General features: G+C 36.5%; 1 protein-coding gene across 1 annotated transcript in view; it reads right to left on the bottom strand.

The window, feature by feature from the left end:
- The window catches only part of LOC113113025 (protein kinase C epsilon type-like), a 90,877-nt gene that overhangs the window by 15,433 nt on the left and 52,655 nt on the right, over window positions 1-22,789 (bottom strand). The window contains exons 6-11 of the mRNA XM_026279129.1: window positions 22,379-22,508; window positions 21,886-22,028; window positions 21,598-21,691; window positions 20,793-20,989; window positions 20,511-20,684; window positions 5,124-5,278 (exon numbers count right to left, since the gene is read on the bottom strand). Coding sequence (XP_026134914.1) covers window positions 5,124-5,278; window positions 20,511-20,684; window positions 20,793-20,989; window positions 21,598-21,691; window positions 21,886-22,028; window positions 22,379-22,508 — 893 coding nt within the window. The remainder of the gene's footprint in view (window positions 1-5,123; window positions 5,279-20,510; window positions 20,685-20,792; window positions 20,990-21,597; window positions 21,692-21,885; window positions 22,029-22,378; window positions 22,509-22,789) is intronic.

The following is a 22,789-nucleotide window of genomic DNA, read 5'->3' on the forward strand; positions in this document are numbered from 1 at the left end:
TCATTAACCTAGGAGAGGAGGTCATTCTGACTTTGCTAGGACAATCTGGCGCTTCTGCATCAGCTACTGTAAGTACTAGAGTTGGGGTACTCGAACTTGGACTCGGACTCGAGTCCAATTTTGAATGAACTCGGACTTGTCACGCACTCGGGTGAATTTGTACTCGGACTTGACACGGACTTGAACATTTTGGACTCGGAAAATATTCCGAGTGCAGTCGAGTCCGCGTCAAGTCAAGTCTACCAAACATTCAAATATATAAAGTCACTAATAATAACTTCAGTCAGTTAAAAACCTCATAATCATGATAAGTTTACAATTAAGTTTTGCAACAACGCACCCAAATACAATAACAGCAATAATGTGCATATGAGGATTTAAGTCTTGAAGATACAAAGTAAATAAATTAGGTGTCATCAGCGCAGAAACCATGATCCACTTACTATACATAATCCATTGCGAAGTATTTGTTATTACATGAACTTATGTTTCGCCAGATTGCCCTTCATTCAAGCCCTCGGTTTACCCGCGCTCATATTAGGACAGACTCAGTTCAGAATTAATCACCAAAAGAATCAGTTCGGTTCAGACGCGCTGTGAGTCAGTCAGCTTTACGCTGAATCACACATGCGCAGTATCATCAGCTCCTCGGTTCTCGAATCGGACGCATCCGAAAGAAACTGTTTTCGGTTCAGTTTACTGATGATCCGAAAACCGATGCAACCGGTTCTTGACTCGAAAACGAGAATCGCTCTAACCGGCACGTGTGTGAATGTGTCATCATTAACTATAAATACAGTACTGATATTTCATAAATCATCCCTTATTCCTATTAAACATAAGAGTCTTTAGAGTCTTAATTATTGTCCAACTTCCCTGAAAACCCCTTTGGCCTATACATAATCTCCAACATACATATTAGAAACATGCATAAAAAAATAAAATAATTTTTTTTATATATATATATATATATATATATATATATATATATATATATATATATATATATATATATAGTTATTTTATCACACTTTTCCACTGATAATAACTGTGGAACACACAACACTTTATATTTATATACACATACACTTATTTATCTAACCCACATACTTAGTATACACTTAAATTTTGCACATAATATACATGTACATACATAACTGCATTTTGTAATATACCTGCCTAGAATTGTCAATTTGTATATTGTCATTCACTATCTACTTATTTGTATTTTTTTATATTTTTTATTCTTTTATTACGTGTTTTATGTTTTTATGTGTTTTATGTTCTGTTGTACTGCGGAGCTTCTATCACGAAAACAAATTCCTCGTATGTGTAAACATACCTGGCAATAAAGCTCATTCTGATTCTGATTCTGATGTTTAACAAAATACTTGAAAAATGACATGCATGCACAGTATCATCAGTTCATCGGTTCTCAAATCGGACGTGTCCGAAAGAAACGTTTTTCGGTTCAGTGTACTGGTGATACGAAAACCGATGCAACCGAGTACCAAAGACCGCAGCAGCAACCAACAGATGCTGCACAGCTCAGCATTGCAGGATTTGCAAGACCAGAACTGACCAAACAAGCAATGCAACTTTATGATGCAAGTTCTCCAAGACAACAAGAAATTCATAATGCCATCATTAAGGATCTCCTCATTGGCTGCACTTTACCTCTGTCAAATGTGGGTGAGAGGCAGTGAATAATTGAAATGTCAGCTTTAACTGGAGGACAATATAGTGTGATACAATAATAAAACAGGTTCATTTGTATTTTCATGCACTTGTAATACAATAAAACCTTTGAAACCTTTTTTGATAGGAAACTAGTTCTGTTGACATAAAATAAAAATGTTCAATGGCAATGACTAGATGTAACAGTGGTATTTTTTATTACATTTTTATATTGCCATTGGTTTAATGGGTTGAAAGGTTAAAATATTAATAGAATGTAAAAATGTACAATACCAATTTATAATCTTTTTTAATTTAATTACTTTCTGGTCTCGGGCGGACTCGACTCGGACTCAGCCTTTAAGGACTCGGACTTGAGTCCAGTTCGGCCCCTTTTGGACTCGGACTCGGACTTGGACTTGATGTTTGAGAACTTGGTCTTGACTCGTACTCGACAAAGCTGGACTTGGACCCAACTCTAGTAAGTACATTTTGTTATTAGGATCATGTGACACTGAAGACTTGTAATGATACTGAGAATTTATCACAGGAATAAACTGCATTTTAAAATATATTCAAATAGGATACATTAATCTGAGAAGAAGAAATATTCAAAACATTTAAAAATAAAAATCTTACCAACACCTACATTTTCAACAGTCCTGTACATAAATAAATCATGAGTAACATGCAAAATTTCAAACCATTACTTTGGCCAATTTAAATAAGAAATATACTTAAATCACTTTAATAATTGTCCAAAAAAAGTGACCATTTGCCCAAACATTCCTTATAAAATAAGATGTATTAAAAGTTTCCAAAAGCGACAACTAACTCCAGTCTGCCCTATACACAATATCGAACAATTTCCCTTATAACATTTATTCATACAGACAGACAGATGAGTGAAATGTTTTATGTCCCTAGTGGGAAATTGGTCTCCAGGACACCATATTATTTTGTAAAACCCATCTCTTGTATGGAATACCTGCACAATTTATGCTTCCTTTGTTTTTTCCTGTGCTGGGCCAGAGCAGAGCCAGATTAGTTGGGCCTTCTGATCAATCAATCTCCCAGCACGCTTTGCATGAAGTGACCTTCAGTGATGGCAGAGCACTAGTTCAGTGTGTCATAGTCGGGTCCTCGCTATCATGTAATCGACAGAACTGGCGCCAGAGCTAAATTTGAGGTGTGTAACTGGAAGTCCATGTATGTGTGTGTGCTGTTATTCTTATAACACACAATAAGCCATTCATTTTGACCAAATCACATCCTGTCCACTTTCTTACTAAAGAAACGTCATGTCAGCAGTCGCAACCATAAACAAGGGGTCAGACGACTGTGAGGTGGGTAAGAGACATGAATGGATGTCATGGCAGTCGTCCAACACACTGTGTTCTTAAATAGATCCTGCACATGCAGTTTATTTTTTAAGGACACACTCAAAATGAGATAATAAAATAAAAAATAAAAAACTTTTGGCAGTTTTGACAAGTTCTATGTTACAATACACATTTTGGTTTCTAGTGCCTTACAAAATACCAATAACTTGATGAAGGAGTCTCTATAGTAGCTAAAAGCAGAGATTATCTTTTCTTTTTTAGGGGGAAAAATAATAAACTCCATGTAATTAGAACCAGTGTCTCTGCTTGATCTCTTCGCCTTAAGTGTCCGACTTTCATAAGAACCCCCATTTCCCTTCAGTCTCTGAAAATCTGGGTTCAGGAAGGCCGGTTTGGGGAGGAAGTGGTTTTAATTCAATACAACATTAAACTCCAAATGAGATTCTTCCTGTCTGAGACCAGAAAGAGCTCAGGACCAGGCCGCGAATGGGTGGGTGAGGAAACTCACAGGTCGCTGGGTTCAATGAGGCCCAGAAGGACAACAGGAAGAAGAGGTCAAGATGACTTTGCGGCATTATTCTGTTGAACCCAATGAAAAGTGACAAGCTGAACTTGTTTAATGACAAATAAATCTGTATTTCATGTGTCATTTACATGACAGATTTATCTTGTTACATTGTGGTCATCATTCCATCCAAAAATATCATAGGCTAGTTTACAGGGAACTTTTCTTTTGGAGTGCTGACATAAAACATGTGATTTTACAGCAGAATGACAAATGAGTCTGTATTTCTGATTCATTTGTCATTTTACAGATTCAGCTTGTAATTTTCTTGTCACAATGTCCAAAAACATAGCGGGTTTGCATGTTGTTTATATGGAGATTAATATTTTTAGTGATGGAGTCATACATATGATTTTGCTGCGAAATGGCAAATGAATCTGTTTTACAGGTTCATTCGTCATTACAGTTTCAGCTTGCAATTTTTTTTGTCATTCTATCCAAAAACATTATGGGTTTGCATGTTGTTTACGTGCAGATATATTTTGTAGTTCTAAAGTCATGTATGCAGTTTTATCGCAAAATGACAAATGAATCTGTATAACAGATTTATTTGTCATTTTACAGATTCAGCTTGTAATTTTCTTGTCATACTGTCCAAAAAACATAACAGGTTTTTTTTTTTGAAGTTCTGGCCTCATACAAACAATTTCATACTGGAATGACAAATTAATCTGTATTCCAAATTCCAAAAGCATCATAGGATTGCATGTTATTTCTGTGCAGCTTTATGTTGTAGTGTTGAGATGAAATCTGTATTACAATATGTATGACAGATTCAGTTCTCATGTGCAAGTTATGTTTTGGTGTTGATGTCATTCATGCAGTTTCAATGTAAAATGTCATGTGTATGACACCAGCACTACAGAATAATGCTGCATAAACAACATGCAAACTTGTGATATTTTTGGACAGTCAAGATGGATTCCACATAAAAAAACAAAAAAAACATTGACAGATAAAAATGATCCCAAGGAAAGCCTGGCCGTCCAGCCCCAGAAGCACTGCCCGTTGTGTGTGGTTAATGACACACAATTGAGAAGGTAAACAAACTGTCTGGGAACGAATAAATCATTGCACATAGCTCATCAAAGTAAACAACCTGAGGTAAACATGCAGACAAGGGCTTCTGTCTCCAGGCAAAATAGCTCCTAAAGATTCAACGTACCATGCCAGAGCCAATTCATGTGATACAGACTCCATTTGATTAGCTCCAGACCTAATCTGTTCAGGATTGCGTGACAGTCCTCTGAGAAAATAAATGGTCTGGATTCCGGATTAAACTTGAGCAAACACTTGGAACGGATTGCTAATCTTCCATCCAAAAATGATCAGGCTAAAATTTCACTAAATTTGGAATGTATCTTTTGTGTGTTACAATGGTATTTTGGCTTAGTTGCATTCTTTTGGCTACTTAACAATGATGCTATGTCTATCAGAGAGACAAACAGAAGAAGTTTGTGGATTGGAACCAAACACCGCCTGAATCTTGTTTGACCTTTGTCCTTTTCCACTGGTCAGTTGCCTAGCACTGAATTTACCTGTAAATGACCCCATGTTGGTGCAGGAACATGAGGGCTGAAGTCACCTCGGCAGCGTAAAACCGGGAACGAGCTTCATCGAATTTGCGTGAACGTTGGATCTGGAACATCAGGTCTCCGCCGTTCACGTAGTCCATGACGAAAAACAAACGGTCCTAAAAAGAAAAAACAGAGGAAACAGGTTCATTGCTGAACTCAATAACTTAACAACTCTGCTAGCAGTTTAATTCGAACAATGTCTTATTGTCTTCTTTAAGCAAACATCACCGCACCCTAAAATCAAGGACTTAATTTTTTGTCTACATAGGAATTGGAATTGGAAGGAATTTAATGGGGAGTATATTTTTTGAAGGACTATCCCTTTATAAGTCATTTGTTCCATTTACATATTAATACAGTGATCCATTTGCAACTTTCAAGAACCTTTAACAGGACCATAAAAAGTCATAAAAATCATTAGTTTTTTTCAGTTAAGTTAAACTTATCTAAAATCGGTTTCTTATTTTTCATCCCTAAAGGGTTCAGACATAGGGGAATGCACTTTAAAACGAAAATAATTTTTGAGAAGATTATGAAATCCAACTATTAACTGCAACTGGGGTTAAAAGACAAGGCCGTAGAATAGATTATAAATGTTGGAAAGTTCAGAGTCGATGAGTGAAGACAGGCCGAGAAGCATCCAGCAGCCGTTTTCTGAAATCATGAACCCGTTGCCCTGTACGGCTGAATAGAATATATCTCATTATCTTCAGTGGGTCATGCACATCATTTCAAAGAATCAAGATGTTTATCAAACCCACACAAACTGCTACTCCAGCTATGTGACTCATGTACAGCAGACGTAAATATCAGTTCAGTAAATATGCTGAATGTAAAAGCACATACACAAACATGTTCATTTTGGCTGTAAGGAGAACTCGATTTGCAGCTTTCTGCAAAAACGCACTTAAAAGTAGAAAAGGATACTTCAAAGAATTGCCATCTGAACAATTACAAAAGAAGCCTGTGAAAACAAGAGAACCCCCCCCCCACCCCCCGAATAAACAATGGAGGATATTTCAGATGCAATGTGAGGGAGTTCGTTGAGTTCATAGTGCGTTTTTTATTTGCATATTTTGCATGTTGCAGGTCAGAAAATTCAGACATGAAAAAAAGGCTTTGGGTTGTTGAAAATATTTCCTTTAATATTCCGTCAGTTCCATTCAATATCATTGCTACCTGTTTCTTCCCTCAGAATTTAGACAAGAATGATCAGGAGTGATGTGCAGGTGACATTTTCAGCCATTACAGGCCTCATACACCTCCCTCACTTTAGTGATATGAATAATATCATATGATAAAAGGTGTTTCTGTGGTTCATTGGTAGAGCATTATATTAGCAGCACAAAAGGTTGTAGGTTCAATTCCCAGGGAACACACATACTGGTAAACAAATGGATAGACTGAATGCACTGCAAATCGCTTTTGATAAAAGCGTCTGGTAAATGTAATAATATGCTGATGCTTTTTAATTGAAATCATGATTTCATTGTAATCTTATGTCTCGTGTAATTGTTGGGCCTGTCTGCCCTGCTTGTCTTTTTGCTATGAAAGCGAGTTTAAACAGGATGCTGAAATAGTTTGTTTAAAATGTGCCCAGAGTCACAGCAAAGGCCCACCCAATCAAATGCCAATAAACATTTCCTGCCTCTAATTAGAAATGTACATATACTGGCGTCCCCGCGCTGTGCAAGAGAAAAGGCCCGATCGACAGATAACTACCAAGACCCAACAAGCAGGTCTAACAGAGTGTATCAGCTGGCCTTCATCTGCGCTACATATGAATGAGTGTTAAAGTACGACTTAAGGCTGGAATACACTGCACTTTACTCAGATTTTTGCCCTGATTTACAGTCTGGACAAGTTGACGCTAGTTGCCGAGTCAGTCTCGAGATTTGAGTTGACAGATTTCATAGAAAATCACATAGTGTACGTATAATGGACACAGACTTTAATTTTTAGCTTCAGATTTTGATTCCATCCAGTCTGAGGATATCAGAAAGGTGTAATATTTTGAAAAGATTTTAGAAACACAGATTGTTTTAATTTTTCACGCGTCTCATAGCAACAACGCACGTGTTTCTGCTTGAAGTTCTTGTGCTTGGAAAAACTTGAAAGTATTTCAGCCAGGGATAGTTCCCCTAAAAATTAAAATTACCCCACGATTTATTCTCCCTCAAGCCATCCTTTAGAAAGCTTTCACTATGCCTATGTCCTACATCATCTGCTGAAAAGGCACTCTTTTGTGAACCATATATCATTATAAAAAGGAGAACTTGAAGTTTAAGTCTAGCTAATTGGTTGGAGGATTTGGGGGGGGGGGGGATAAAGCATCAACAATGGTTTCTGTTTGGCTCGGAGGAAAGAAATGCATTAGTTTCTTCTGATAAATCAATGTTATCAAAATGTGTTGATGTAATCACGTAAACTACGGAGCCTCTGAATATCTAAATGAGATATAAGTATCTCTGAAATGAAGAGAATCTTTTTAAAGCATTCAGTTATTAGCGGTTCCAAATTTATTAAACATTTAAGAAGTGGCTGTCTCAGTCTTTGAGAGTTAACTAAATCCATCGCTTCATTTTAGAAGGCCAATTTAGAAACCCCAGGAGAGTGCAAAGTACTTTTTATGTTGGATAGATGAGCTTTTCTGAGCATCAAAATCTCAAGAGCCATTCACTGCCATTATAAAGCTTGGAAGAGCCAGGACATGTTTTAAATATAATTCCGATTGTATTCGTCTGAAAGAAGAAAGTCATATACACCTAGCATGGCTTGATGTTGTGTAAATCACAAGGTAATTTTCATTTTTGGGTGAATTATCCCTTTAACAAAACACACACACACACACACACACACAATGTTTAAGAAACAAAAAACAGCGAGATCTCTTCTGTTAACTGCTGTTGGCTGACGTTGTGCCCCACTTTTCTTCATGGTAATTGTTCCCCACATTGAGATTACCACACTACACACTAGCTTAACAAATGACCAGCTTTGTTAGGCTGATAGCAAGAGGAAATAATTATAATTTCAGTACAGAGTGTATTTTGTGTGTGGCCCTGGACATTAATCAAGAATGTTTATCCTAGTCCTAGCTCATAAGAACCATGCACAGTGGGTCCAGACGTCTACGACTACTAATGGAATGGTTTCTGTTTTGCTTGCTTTTCTAATTTGATAAAACATTTTTCAACATAAAACTCAACCTAAAATGTCAATTATTTCATTCTAATTATTGTTTTAAATTGATCGAAATCTTAAATCCAGAACATCCTCGCTTGATTCCAGTTTAATTCATTCACTACAGACAGAGATACAGTTGTATCATATACGCTACACTACCAAATAATTATTGTTTACAGTAAAAACAATTCTATTGTGAAATATTAACACTATCTGAAACAATGGTGTACATAAAAAAAATAAAAAAAAAATTCAGCATCATTACTCTAGTCCCCAGGCTCATTCTAATATGCTGATTTTCTCTCTCTTTGATGCTTATTATGTTTGTGGAAATGGTGATTGATTTTTCAGGATTCTTTTTATGAATTGAAAAATAAAAAGAACAGCATTAATTTGAAATATCTATTATTTGTAACATACTGAATAAAAGTTTTAATTTCCTTAAAAAAATACAAATAAAATAGAAAATCAATCAATCAATCAAATGTCTGAATGTTGTTTGAATGTGTCACTAAAATAAAAAATTTTCTTGAATAAAACTAAAACACGCCAAAATAACTCTGAAACCTAAAATAGTGATTGTATTCAAATCTGGGACAGTACGTGATCTAACGTAGAAGCTGATGATGATTTAAAACGCATTATTTAGAATTACTTTAGCATTTGATCTTGATTTTAGTCAATTAGGCAATAATTTCACAATTATCTCCCAAAAATACACTAGTCTTCAGTCTACTGTAGACCATGCCGAATAGACTCCAGTGAGCTGGTGTGAAGTATTAAAGGCTCTTAACACACACTCCTCTGGCCAAGAAGCTGTCGCTCTTCATTTCATGATGCTTGTCAATGCAACAGGAATGTCTCTCTCAGAACAACACCCTCTTTACACAGCTTATTTGCAGAAGCCATGTTGCTCTCTCTCTCGGTGTCCATCATATTGTTTTTAATTGGCCCATTCGGATGCTTTTTCAGGTTTGAGCATGTCACTATGTTTCACATAAAACACTATGTTTTAGAACACTCAGTTCTGTGAGGAATGTTTATACAGAGAAAAGCTTATTAAGCTCAGTGTAGCGGACGGGGCATTAAAAAAACACCGCTGAGTTAACAGAGGTATTCTGGTGCCTTTACATTCATGAAATGCATGCTACAAAAATATGATAACAACAGGATATTTGGTAACACTTTATAATAACTGCATGCTATTAATCAGTAGTTAAGCATTAGGAAACAGTTAATTCATCATTTATAAAGCATTAATAGACATTTATAAGTAGTTTATAAATACAGATATAAATGCTTTATACTTGATTTAAAAGGATATCTATAATGTATTTTATAATTGTTTTTTCATACTTTATTAATGATCAATTCATCATTTCTAAATTAAGTATAGCATTATTTACACACCAGTTATTAAGGAGTTGTCAGTGGTTCATAAGATCACTTAGAAATTGTAAGTAAATGATTAATAAACTATTTAAATGTGCATTCATACATCTTTTTATTCAGAAATATAGTAATAGTTACTTATAGTGTTAATAAATGGTTTATTAACGTATTTCTACTGTAATTCAGGGTTATTTTCAGGTAGTTATAAAACATATGTAGTTGTTAGTTAACTATTTTTGTGAGCTCATCTAAAGTGAGGACTATTTATGCCTTGTAAAGCTTTTACAAATGAGATTTAAAGGCTGTTAATATTTCTATGTTCTGTATCACTGTGTGGTGTTTGTTTCTGTTTTTTTTTTTTTTTTTTTTTTTTTTAGAAGATAACTGAGCCTTTAAATATCCTCTACTGTCTATTAATGCTCTATAAATTCTGAATTATCCGTTTACTAATGCTTAATTAATGATTAATAGTGTGCAGTTATTATAAAGTGTTACCGGATATTTATACACCAGCTTAACATGAGCTGGGCATGTTTTATGATAGGAACTTATAAAATAAACACTATAATTTATTGAAAGTTCAGCCATCCATCTGCCTTTGCGTTACACTGCAGAACGCAAATAAAGATGTAAACCGATGCACATAAACATTACAAACTTAAACCCAAAGAAGGAGGTCAGATTCAGCCTTTTCTTAACACACATGCTTGAGGAAATGTCTTTTTCCTGTTGTGGTGCCCGGCTTTGTGTCTGACAGGATTAAAGTGAGGCACCTTCCTGTAATAGCCGATAAGAACAATTTACAATAATCCAAAGAGGGGAAAATGTCTATAGATTTCTTTGAGGTATATATAAAAGCAGTATATTTTAAAACCTTTTTCATTTAATCCCAAGATCGTTTAAAACATGCTTTTCTGAAAACATTTATGTTCTTATATTTGTGCAGTAAAAATATTAGCTATACTATTACTATTACTACTATTTTTAATGTATACATTTACATATAATTTACATACAATATACATTTAAATTTATTTGACTGGGATTCTGCTTTGTCTGTCATCAGTTATTCAACTACTCCGAACTAAACTAAACAGAATAGTTGAATCGATTGGTTGAATTATACACGATTTCTAGGAGATGTGCGTGTTACATTCTTTAACTTTCTGCCTGGAAATAAATATGACGTGACACCAAACCCCTTCATGTTAGAAGAAAGCCTTCATGTTTACAACTGTGATAATGAGCGCTAATCAGGACCAACTAAACGCTGGATTTTTAAAAGTATTTTACATTTTTTAAGTTTCCGACAATCTTTAAAATACGTCCAAGGGTTTTACACACAGTCTGTTATTGTGTGGACATTTCGACGCACCTAAACATGATGCGGCACAAACCGAAACATGATTGGTTGCTTTATCTGTCAGTCATATGGCCTATTGGGCGGTCCTTGTCAGTCAAAGCTGCCAAGGTTCCCAGGGAATCTGCAGTCAGTCTGAAGGTCTGGCTATGCGAGACTACATACTATGTACTCTTTATAGTAATTACAATAACTGGGTTATAACTAGGTACTAACACTGAACCTACCTATAAACCTAACCTTAAAGGGATTGTTCACCCAAAATAAAAAATGTGATGTTCATCTTCTTACCCCCACGGCATCTAAGATGTACTGTAGGTGAAATGAAACACTGCAGCTCGTGATGATACATTGATATGTAAAGACACAAAACGAACTGAACAGTATTTACTGTATATAGTTTTTACCTCTGATTTTCACCACAATGTCCGAACTGTCTCTTCTGAGCGCGTCCTGAGCGAGTTCTTCTCAACTGCAGGCACCTGTTGTGTCTTCTTCTTCTTACCGCCACCTATTTCTCAAATGGACCATTGACACTCGATCTACAATCTCAATTAGGAGTGTTAATAGTACATTAGAGAGATAGGTGGTGGTAAGAAAAAGAAAAAGAAGACGTGTATTATAAGACTAATAGAGTGCTACGGTTTGAGTTAAAATCTTGGTTTGTGTTCTACTAAAGAAACAAAGTCACCTACAGTACATCTTGGATGCCCTGTGGGTAAATAGATAAACATTACATTTTCATTTTTGGATGAACTATCCCTGGAACCTACTTAAGGTTATCATTTATTATCAAGTACTTTCTTTGGTAAGTACACTGTGCACTTAAGTGCACGTATTGTAAAATAAAGTGCAACCACTGATCTCTAATAACTGTTCAGAAGACGGGAAATAAAGTGGGAGCATCTGTAATAAAACGTACCCCACATGGTTCTGGGAGGTGAATAAGACCCCCAGTAATGAATCATTGCGTTTTTGTAAGATAAATATCCAGATTTCAATCGTAATAAACACTTTTTTTCTAAAATTTGCTGACTGTTGGTAACTGGAAGACCTATGCGTCGCGCGTGCCTCTGGGAAATGTAGGAGCAAAGGAAACAATGTTTCTTTACTTTAGCAAAGAAAAACCAGTCTCCTCTAGGCGTATTTCGAAATCCTCTAGTGATAACTCAGATTGGATTATTCTGAAAGAAGAAAGTCACACACACCTAGAATCTTTCAAGGGTGGGTGGAAGATGGACGAATTTTTATTCTCAGGTGAATTAACCCTTTAACTCTTAGTTAATAGTGAATATGAAGTTTTGCAGAATTTTCATTTTTGGGTGAACTGTCCCTTTAAGGACTGTAACTCAAAGCATGCATCTGTGATATGTGTGGAGCGTGTGTATTCGGTGTCTTCTTCAGCTGAAGTCCAGACAGGTACGGCTGCCTAGATGTCACGGCTCAATCTGACTGCAATTAATGGAGCGACTACAAAACATAAATGTGAGGGATCCTGGCCAAGACATCTGGGAATGCTTTAACCTCAAAGCCCTTGGTTAAGATGTTAAGTGTGGGAGTATAAACTAACCAGATTGGAACAAGTGTTCAAAAGAACTTTGAGAACATCATCCAAAAAAGCGGGAAAAATAATTTCACTATAAACAATCTTAGAACTTATTTTTCTCCCTCTCTCACTGCCTGAAGTTCTTCAGCTCCATAAGTTTCCATATGTGCTTTGGCTGCTTGTATAATGTTATTTACATTGCTTAGCTGTATAATTAGGTGGATAAGAGCTGTACTGTGATCCTTAGGCTGATTGCGGTCTGAAAATCATGATAAAACTCTGGTTCATTAGCACTGGACATTTTAGGAACAACCTTTCTGCTCATGTCATGCCTTCACTTTATACATAAGGCACCTCCTCTGAAACATTAACATTTATGCTTTTGGCTACCAATTTTATCTAAAAGGACAGCTTGCATTCATGGCATGCATTTATTATTGAGTGTTCCAATTTTTAGATTTTTAGACATTTTCAACATTCATACATTATGTGTTTTGAAAGGGAAAGATACATACTTCTACAAAAAAATGGAGTATAAGTACTGTATATAAGTACAAGAAGCCCTATAGACTAGTTTCAGATTTTGAACAGTATTGCTGTTTTCATATCTCTGGAACACTGTAAAAAGAGTTTTGATAGTTATTAAGAAATTTCACAAGAACTTTAATTTAGTTATTTAAACTGATTTAGTTACACTTTGGGACTTTTTATTAGTGAAAGTAAAAAGGTTATTAAAATGGTGAAAAACACCAACATTTGAACATAAAATCTCGATTTATGGACACATTATATTTAAACTAAATTTATTTAAAAAAAATAAGTCAATATTTCTTTTTTTGTTTGTTTTTCTTTTTTTATTAATAGTTATTAAACAAGGATGCAATAAATTCATAAAGCATTTACAATGCTACAAAATAATTATATTTCAAACAAATGCTATTCTTCTGAACTTAAGTGTCTTAATATATATTTTTTAAGAAATAAGATAAGCACAACACAACTCTTATAAGAAAGATTTCTGAAGGACCATGTGAAACCGAAGACTGGAGTGGATGCTGAAAATACAGCTTTGTGTCACAGGAATAAATTATATTTAAAAATATATTAGAATAGAAAAAAGGTCTTTCAAATTGTAGCAATATTTCACAATATAAGTGTTTCACTATATTTTTGTTTCAGCCTTTATGAGTCTTTGTTCAAAAACATAAAAAAAAGAAATCTTACCGACCCCAAACTTTTAAACAGTAGTGTATAGTTCTTATGTAAAGCACTGTGAATTAAATATGCTGTAGAATTAAACTTGCTTTAAATTACTAGTTACAGTTAGTTTTTAAAATGTTTTGCACTCTTTTACTTTGTTCGATATACATCAAATAATAATATTGAGCACTGGAAGCTTAAGGGTTAAAGAGTATCTATGGGCAAAGTCTATCAGAGGATTACATAAGTGGGGATCAGTGCAGGACCCTGGCCCTGCTGAGGGGCAGAGCAAGTCCAGGCAAAGGCGTCCTCAGCAGTGCCTGATGGCAAATTAGGCATTAAGGGAACACGAAATGGAGCGAGAAACGGAGCATGTCAACAAGAGGTCAGCCTGCCATGCTACGTGTGAGGCAACAAAGAGCTGATGAGAGAAAACAAGAAAAAAAAGGAACACACACCTGAATTCATTCAGTTCAAGATCTGATTAAACACAAAATGCTGCAGACCTCAAGTGTGTAATCTGTGTCCAAAATGAGATGTGCAGATTAATCAAATCTTTACTTAATCTGCCATCATTTGGCCTAGAAATGTATACCTCTGACCAAAGTGCTTTCAGTTTTCTTAGTTAGACTTAGTTTCTTTGTTGAATTTTCCTCATATTTAATTGTGTGTGTGTGTGTGTGTGTGTGTGTGGGTGAGTTGAAAAGAAAACAAACAGCATATGGAATACACATCAGGCCTGATAAGCATCACAGCCACGTTATGTAAGGCTAATGGCAATCACCTTCTTATACAAAAAATAAATAAATAAAAAAAACACACAAGAACAAATCCCTCCATAACCAAACTTTGGTTCAAACTATTACAGATATACGTAAATGCCAATAATTATATTTTCTAAGCATGGTTTACAGACTACATTTCTTGTTTGATTTGCATCAAAAACACAATTTAAGTCTTCAGTGTCACATGATCCTTCAGAATTATTCTAATATGCTGATATGCTGCTCAATAATCATTTCATATTATTAGCAATGTTACAACAGTTGTGCTGCTTCATATTTTGTGGAAACTGATACAGCTATGCATGAGTCTGATCATATATTGTTTTCTGCTTTATGTCAGGACATTAAAAGCATATCCTTAAATAGGTAAATGACCAGAAGAACAACAAAAATCAGTAAACCATAAAACGAATTACTCTACAAACCAGTGTGCTTATATTAATGAATGAAGATAATTTAACAACAAATACCAGTTTGCATGGTGGCACCAGTTCTAATGATAAAGATAAGGAGTTGGTTTTGAGTCAAAATGTTAATTTACACAAATGTTACACAAATTTTCTACAATGTTGTCAAACAAAAACCCTCCCAAATTATGATAAAAAATTTGTCACGAGTAAAAGGCTCATTTTTTACTGATCTGATCATTTTGTACGTTACCTTTGGTTACATTATTGCTGTTTCATTAATTGTTTTGTATAATAATGGTTTCATTAAATTAAATATTCATTGAAAAGCCTAAAATTGGCACAGATTTCATTCTGACAAATCAGGATACAGTATAAAGAGCTTTTAACAGGTTTTTACTGTAGCATTTTTACTGTAGTCTTTCACCATTAAATTAACATTTTTACAGCACAGATTCCAGATTTTCAAATAATTGTATCTTTGCCAAATATTGTCCAATCCTAATAAACACATCAATGGAAAGCTTATTTATTCAGCTTTTATTTAAAAAAAAAAATAATGTGTGTGTGTGTTTATTTTATTATCATTTGTATACTAGTTTTATTTTTGTTTTTCATTTTAAATTAGTGCAAGTTTTAGTGATTTTGTTAGGTGTTTTTTATCCGTACTAAAAAAAATAAAAATGTTATGGTACCAGGTTACGGTATTTTAAGTACCGGGGGTGCTGAGTACCTGGTGATGCGCTATCCGAAAAGTGCGCAAATGCGCTCTCTTCATAAGAGCACTGACAGATGACAACATCAAAAAGAGGAAACACACGAAACTAACAAAACACTTTAAAGACAGACACCAAGATCAAATGAATGAATTCAAGCAGGTAAGTTTCATTGTGTTTCCCACACATTGATTTATTTTATTTGTTATCAATATCAAAACTGACAAACAAATAGATTTTCCAAAATGCTTTGACTTCGTAGAATAGACATGAGCACTGCGTGTGCCAAAGTCGAAACCCAGTGTGGGTGTATTTATATCACTGTATTTCTGAAAGAAACCGGCTGTCTTTCAGAAAATCAGAAAAATTCAGAAAATGATGAATGGCATATTCATTTCATTTTGAGTGTAATGCCTGGTTTGTGAGCACTGGCTCAGAGCTTATTTGATTACAGCTGTTACTGTAGAAACCTCTCTCTTCCGCTCTACAATCACCTCCTGCTGGCAGAGAATGAATTTGCATATATGCCGACACAAATAGAGTGCAAGGCATTATTTTATAAACATGTTTTTGTGTTTTGCTTAGGTACCGAATCTGGTACTGAGGACCGTGGTTTTCACTGGTATTGGTACAGTGACAACACTATGACGGACTGTGTACAGCTCACTCAGGGGAGGAGCTAAGCTAATGAGGCTGTTGTTACCAGTCGTGGGCGGGTCCTGTTCCAATGTGACGTCACACTGGATAACATTCCTGAACGGCTCATTTTGGGACACCATTTCTGAGTCAAGGGGAAAATAACAAATTGAGTGGATGGGTTTTTACCACAATAAGACGGTTGTGTACACAATTTAAAAGTGATTTTGGCATAATAGATCCCCTTTTAATTTTAGTTCCCTTTCAGTCGGTCACTCTCGACTCTCAGTGACCGATGAATATGGGATATCGCTTTGATAGACCAATCTACTTTGAGTGAAAACTAAACGAGCCAATGCACATTGGCATGCAATTATTGCATCCAGCTGCTGCTGATCACTGCATGAGTATAAGAGGGCAGCAGGTGCAATGCTTACCAGCTTTTCGCTTCGAAGCCGAGCGACAGTATCGTTCTGATCGTACCTCAACTGTGTCTACGGTGAACTGCGAGTTCAGCACGCTCTGGGAAGCTTTCTGTGTTGGCGAGACGGCGCTACAGCGGCGGTTGTTCCAGTGTCGAGTGGGTTGCACTCTTCAGGCTGCACTACCCCCTGCTGTGTGGCAAGCGGCCATCTCCCCTGTGCGTCTCAGCACTAAAAGAGCATTTCCTAAAAAAAACAATTTTCTCTAAAAGAGCTCTACGGGTGTGTCTTTATAAAGACGACGGATCATCCTTTTAAGGATGTGTCACGGTTGGTAAACCGTGATCTCGGGGTGTTTGCACTTTGTGGTGAAATCTGTGTGTTTCGCGTCTGCACTGGTTAGTTTGTGGGCGTCTCCGTTAATTGTCATCAGCAACAGCTGCCACTCATTACTCATCCATTATATATTAGCTTGTTTCACGTCTTGTGTTTGTGAGATCGTTGTTACATGTTTGATGTGGTTACCCTGTTTGTCTGGCTTTAGTGTTGTATGCGTTGGATGTCTGTGTTTTCCCCAGAACCTCATCCACTCTCCGCACGTTCACTCAGCCACGGACTCTTACCTTCGGCTCCATTCCCCGCAGTTCCTGTGTAATCCTCTACTGCTGCCTCACGCCGTCATCATCCGGACTACTCACCTCCTCACCACCACCACGAAGTGTCGTCTTCTCAGCATCTTTGTTTGTTTGTGTATTTATACTCATCTCATCACATTAAAACTGTTAACTCGCATCTGCTTCCAGACTTTCCTTAATCCACCGTCACAGGATGCCGTTTCACCCGTGCGTTTCTGGGTGCGGTCGTTGCCTGGCACCGGGTGATGGTCACGATCACTGCCTCACGTGTCTGGGCATCAGCCACGCTGAGATGGCTTTCGTGGATGCGTCATGTTCTCACTGCGAGAAGATAACCATTCTGGCGGACAGACGAGATCGACTTCCAGCAGTAGCACGGGCGGTTTGAGGGTCACAGTGGTGGCAAACCCCACAGGGAACCAACCCTCTGGGGACCACCACTCCTTTTGCACCTCCAATCCAGCGGAGCAACCCAAGGAACGCACTGGGCCCTCTTCAAGGAGCGTACCAGTGGTATCCAGTGGGCCTCCCCCCAACCGGATGTCGATCTCAGCATTGGAAAAGAGCTGTCAGATGAAGATTTGGCTCTCTCCCTGACTCTCGGCACGGACGCACTGGCCTTCATGATGAATCCGTGATAACCATGGAAGGCTGGGTTCCATATTGAGACCTAAGCAGTACTCATATGTGTACAGGGCACTGGAAGGAGCAGCACCCATGGTGCTTTGATAGGGATCCCATATTTGTCAGTCACCGACGTGGCGTCGAGAGTGAAAGACTGAAAGGGATCGTCTCGGTTACGTATGATAACCCTCGTCTCCGGCTCGGCTCCTCAGTGAAATGCTGGTATGCATTGCACCTGCTGCCTTCTTATACTCACGCAGTGATCAGCGGCAGCTGGATGCAATAATTGCATGCCAACGTGCATTGGCTTGTTTAGTTTACACTCAAAGTAGATTGGTCTATCGAAGCGATATCCCATATTCGTCGGTCACCGACGTGGCGTCTCCGTTCCCTCCTTCAGGGAACGAGGGTTACCATACGTAACCGAGACGTTTCAGTTTTAGTTAACTATAATAAACCTATCCAGCACATGGATGTCCCCATGTGTCATCACTCTACTCGCCCTATAGATACAGCAGAAGTGATTAAATAATGGTGACCATTCCTCAATGTCATTTTGAGTTAAAGATCATCAATATTATCGTCTTTAAGTGCTTTCAGAGGCCATCTTCTACCTTCTTTCCTCCTTCACACGCTCGTTCCCCTCCTCTTCCCCACCTCCTCCCACTCATGTTCGCAGTAAAGGACACAATGTTCTTTTGGTTTGTTTGGGGAAACTGCAGAAGTAAATAAATTAGAGGAGTGGAGGATGCCGTCATGATGGCTGACCCCAGGTTTGAGTGGAGGAAAATAAACATGATGTGGGGTTAGGCCTGGCTGCAACTGCTATTCTCAAACAGACGTGTCTATCTAAAACAATTATCACACCAGCAGACCGAGAGAATTAGAATGCTGACCTAATGTGGAGTGTTTATCTGATGTGGGCTTATTATAGACCATAAAAGAAATGTTCCACTCAAACAGGTGCTTGCCCTTCTGTGTCAAGGAACACTTGCAGAAGTACAGACAACCTGACAAGAATGTGTGTGTGTGTGTGAGATCAGCTGCAGGGTTCATCCTGATCCAGTAGCAGTTTGCAGAATGAATAAGAACATTCAGAATTATGACAAATCAGTGCAACACATAATTAATTTACCACCAATAATAATCTGACCGAGACTGATTCTGGATAAAGATTTGTAATAATAATAATAATAATAATAATAATAATAATAATAATAATAATAATAATAATAATAATAATAGTAATAACTGTATACAGAACACATTCACAAAGAACAATTTGTCAGAGCTGGTTATAATTTTATAAATGTATTGTCAGTATAGACCTTTTTATGAATTTTCCGGACCTGAAAATCATTTTAAAATAAGGAAAATAGAACCCAGCTCTTAATTAGTCCAAAATATTTCTATTATATACAGTACAATTACATATATTTAAAAGGTTACATAATAATAATAATAATAATAATAATAATAATAATAATAATAATTATAGCTTTTATTTAATTTTTTATCTTTATTACTTTTATCTGTATGATTTTATTCAGTTATTCAGGTTTTATTTGGTAAATTCATTATTTTATATTTATATTTATTTTATCGTCATTTGACATTTTTCATGAATACTATGAAGTTATTTATTTTTTCTTTTAGGTAAATTAAGAAAAACAAAGTACACGAAGGATAAAATGCTTTTTGTAGACATTCTGATAACAATAAATAAAAAATAAAACGGCAAATATATGGTAGCAAATTTTATCTGTTTATTTTAGTTGTTTTCATTTTAATTAAAACCCTTGTTAGCCGGAAACCTGACTATCCAAAATATTTATATTTATTCAGTGTATTTGATCTTTTTTTTTTTTTTGTCTCAGTTATTTTAGGGAATATAAAAAGTGCATATAGGTTAAAGTGCTTTTTTAAACATCTTATAATAGCAGGAAGAAATGGAGGTTCATTAATACATATTTTATTTAAATTTCGAGGCACAAAACTATGGCAACTAATTTTAAAAGTTTACTTTTGGTTTATTGTATTAATCTATTTTCAATTTAAGAACCTTTTTTCCTCTTTCAATCACTGGTTTTCGTTTTAAATAAAACCTGACTATCCAAATTTAAACATTTAAGCCTAAATGTCTAAAATATGTCCCTATTCTTGAAGAATTGACTTATTTTTGTGGCTATTATCCAAGCAACAATCCTGCCCTCTTCAGAATAAAGAGCTAAACTGCTGTCCTATCTCCAAAAGTGGGCCAAATAAAGATTCGAATACCTGACAGCAAGTAATATTACAGCTCCATCTAGTGGCAGTCTGCAAAACATTATTTCTAAAGAAGCATAATATCTTGGTTCTTGGTGACTGACTGGTTCATAGTCCATATTGCTTGTTATTTTAGAGTTTGTAATGCGTATGAGCTGATATGCTGTCTCTTACCTTGGTCTGAAAGCAGCAATAGAGTTGGGTCAGATAAGGGTGTTTTCTGGCCAGCCCTAGAATGCGTTTTTCAGTCATAGTGCAGTCCACGTCATCGTCCTGCAGGATCACGTCTTTCTTCAACACTTTCACTGCATAAACCTCATCAGTGCCTCTTAACTCTGCCAGCATCACCTGAACACAAAACCTTTATTACAAACCAAACTATAGTCACACTGCTGACAGGAAACTAAACTGGTACTTAAAGCTGAAAACAGAGGACAGAATTTCACAAAGCTCCACCTTGCCGAAGCTGCCTTTCCCGAGCACTTTGATGAAGGAGAAGTCTTCCAGCGTCATCCTTTTAGTCTTCGCCTCTCCGTTCTCTCTGGTCTCCTCTGACAGGCGCTCGGTCAGAGAGGAGGACGAGGCTGGCTTCAGCTCCTCACCGCGATGGTCAAACGAAAGAGCCTTTCTGATGATCTCAAGGTCCTTTATATCTGCAGATCACAAAACAAAAAGCCAGATCCCATTACACACATTCAGACCCTACACTACATCCTCCTTCAGTTCTAAAATACAAACAAACAAAAAAACATGTTTACTGTAATGCATGTACAATAAAAGTGTGTTTTCAGTTTTGAAAGTGTGGTACTCTAGATTTCTTTTGTATGCTTTTAAGTCCTCATAGACTTCCGTTTTAAATGCATTATAAAATTAAAGTAAGGCATACCTAAATCAAATATGCTGTCATCATTTAGTCGCCCTTATGTTGTTATAAACCTGTATGAGTTTCTTTCTGTTGCTGAACACAAAAGCAGATATTTCGAATCATGTTGGTAACCAAATAGCTGCAAATAGTTCCCACTGGCTTCAACTGTATGGACAAAAACTTAATTGGGAACCAAATCTGTTTTCTAACCAACATTATTCATCATCTATTATATTTTGCAGAAGAAAGTCAAACTTGCAGGTTCAGAATGAAATGAGGGTGAGTGATGACAGAATTATATATACATTTTTGGTGACTATCCCTTTAAGAACAAGCCAAAATAATTTGATGCGGTAATCAAATGTCTGCCACACAACACAATGAGTGTGTGTTTACCCTGGTCACATGGTGATGTGGGGGCAGATTTGGACCGATCCTCTTCTGACTGTGGGGACATGGGTAAATGCTGCGGATCTGGACCCTGAGAGATCTGCATTAAAAACAGGAACAAATCATCTTCAGCATTCAATCATCATTATGTTTCAGGAGGCCTAATCAGGTACCTAAATGCTGCTTACTATAATGACATTTATGTCATTAGTAATCAGAGTAATTCTGACCTCTCCGTCTTATACACCCACTTCACTAGTGCAGACTGTAATCGCCCATAATTCTCTCGCTCACCTTTTTTCTCCTCTGGACGCTGCCGGAGAGTTTATCTGGAGTGACTCCGAGGTCAGACAGCACCTTAGCGATGCCCCGGGCGTCCACCCCACAGTTAGGAGCTACATTACTCTCACAACGCTTGTGCACATTCATCTTACAAACTGAGGACAGATAAATGAAGGGAGACGGCATGAGAAGTTACAATTGATACAACGTTGATATTTAAGTTCAATTAAACCAAAACCAGAGCTACTAATGAAATATTACTTTAAAAATAATAATAATAATAATACATGAATGTAAAAATTTTTTATTATATTATATATAATATATAAACTAATAAAACATATCATACACAAATATTTGAAAACACAGCACTATAAAAATGTGCATTGATAATAGAAGATTCTCTACAGAAAAATTCCATAAATTATCAATTAATATTTCCCTGATTTTCCGAGCTTTTGCAGTGAGATCTCTTTAACTACATTACCCAGAATGCCGCTCTCACCTTTGCACTGGAGCCCTTGCCGCAGCAGGCCCCACAGTAATGAACCGCAGTGGTCACAGAAGGTCAGGACTTTGTAGTTGTGAATCCTGAACTTATGAGGCATATTGACGCTGAAGCGCTGAGATCCCACCTGGAGGGGGCGACAGAGGGTCAGGAAGACGGTTATGCAGCGAATTTAAAGATGTGACGCTGCAAAATGCAGTGATTTTATTTATTTATTTAGGCTACTTACTTAAAAAAAAAGGACATCCAAACCAAAATAAATACATTATAATCATAAAACATTATTATGATCTTACAACTGTAGACATTTACATCTATGATAAAGACATAAAGACACATTTTTTAACAGTCAAAGCATGGTAGGCCGATAGGTCTACTCTGTGACAGAGGCAAGATTTATTTTTGAGG

The sequence above is a fragment of the Carassius auratus genome, chromosome 13, assembly GCF_003368295.1.
Source record: "Carassius auratus strain Wakin chromosome 13, ASM336829v1, whole genome shotgun sequence".
NCBI lineage: Eukaryota > Metazoa > Chordata > Actinopteri > Cypriniformes > Cyprinidae > Carassius > Carassius auratus.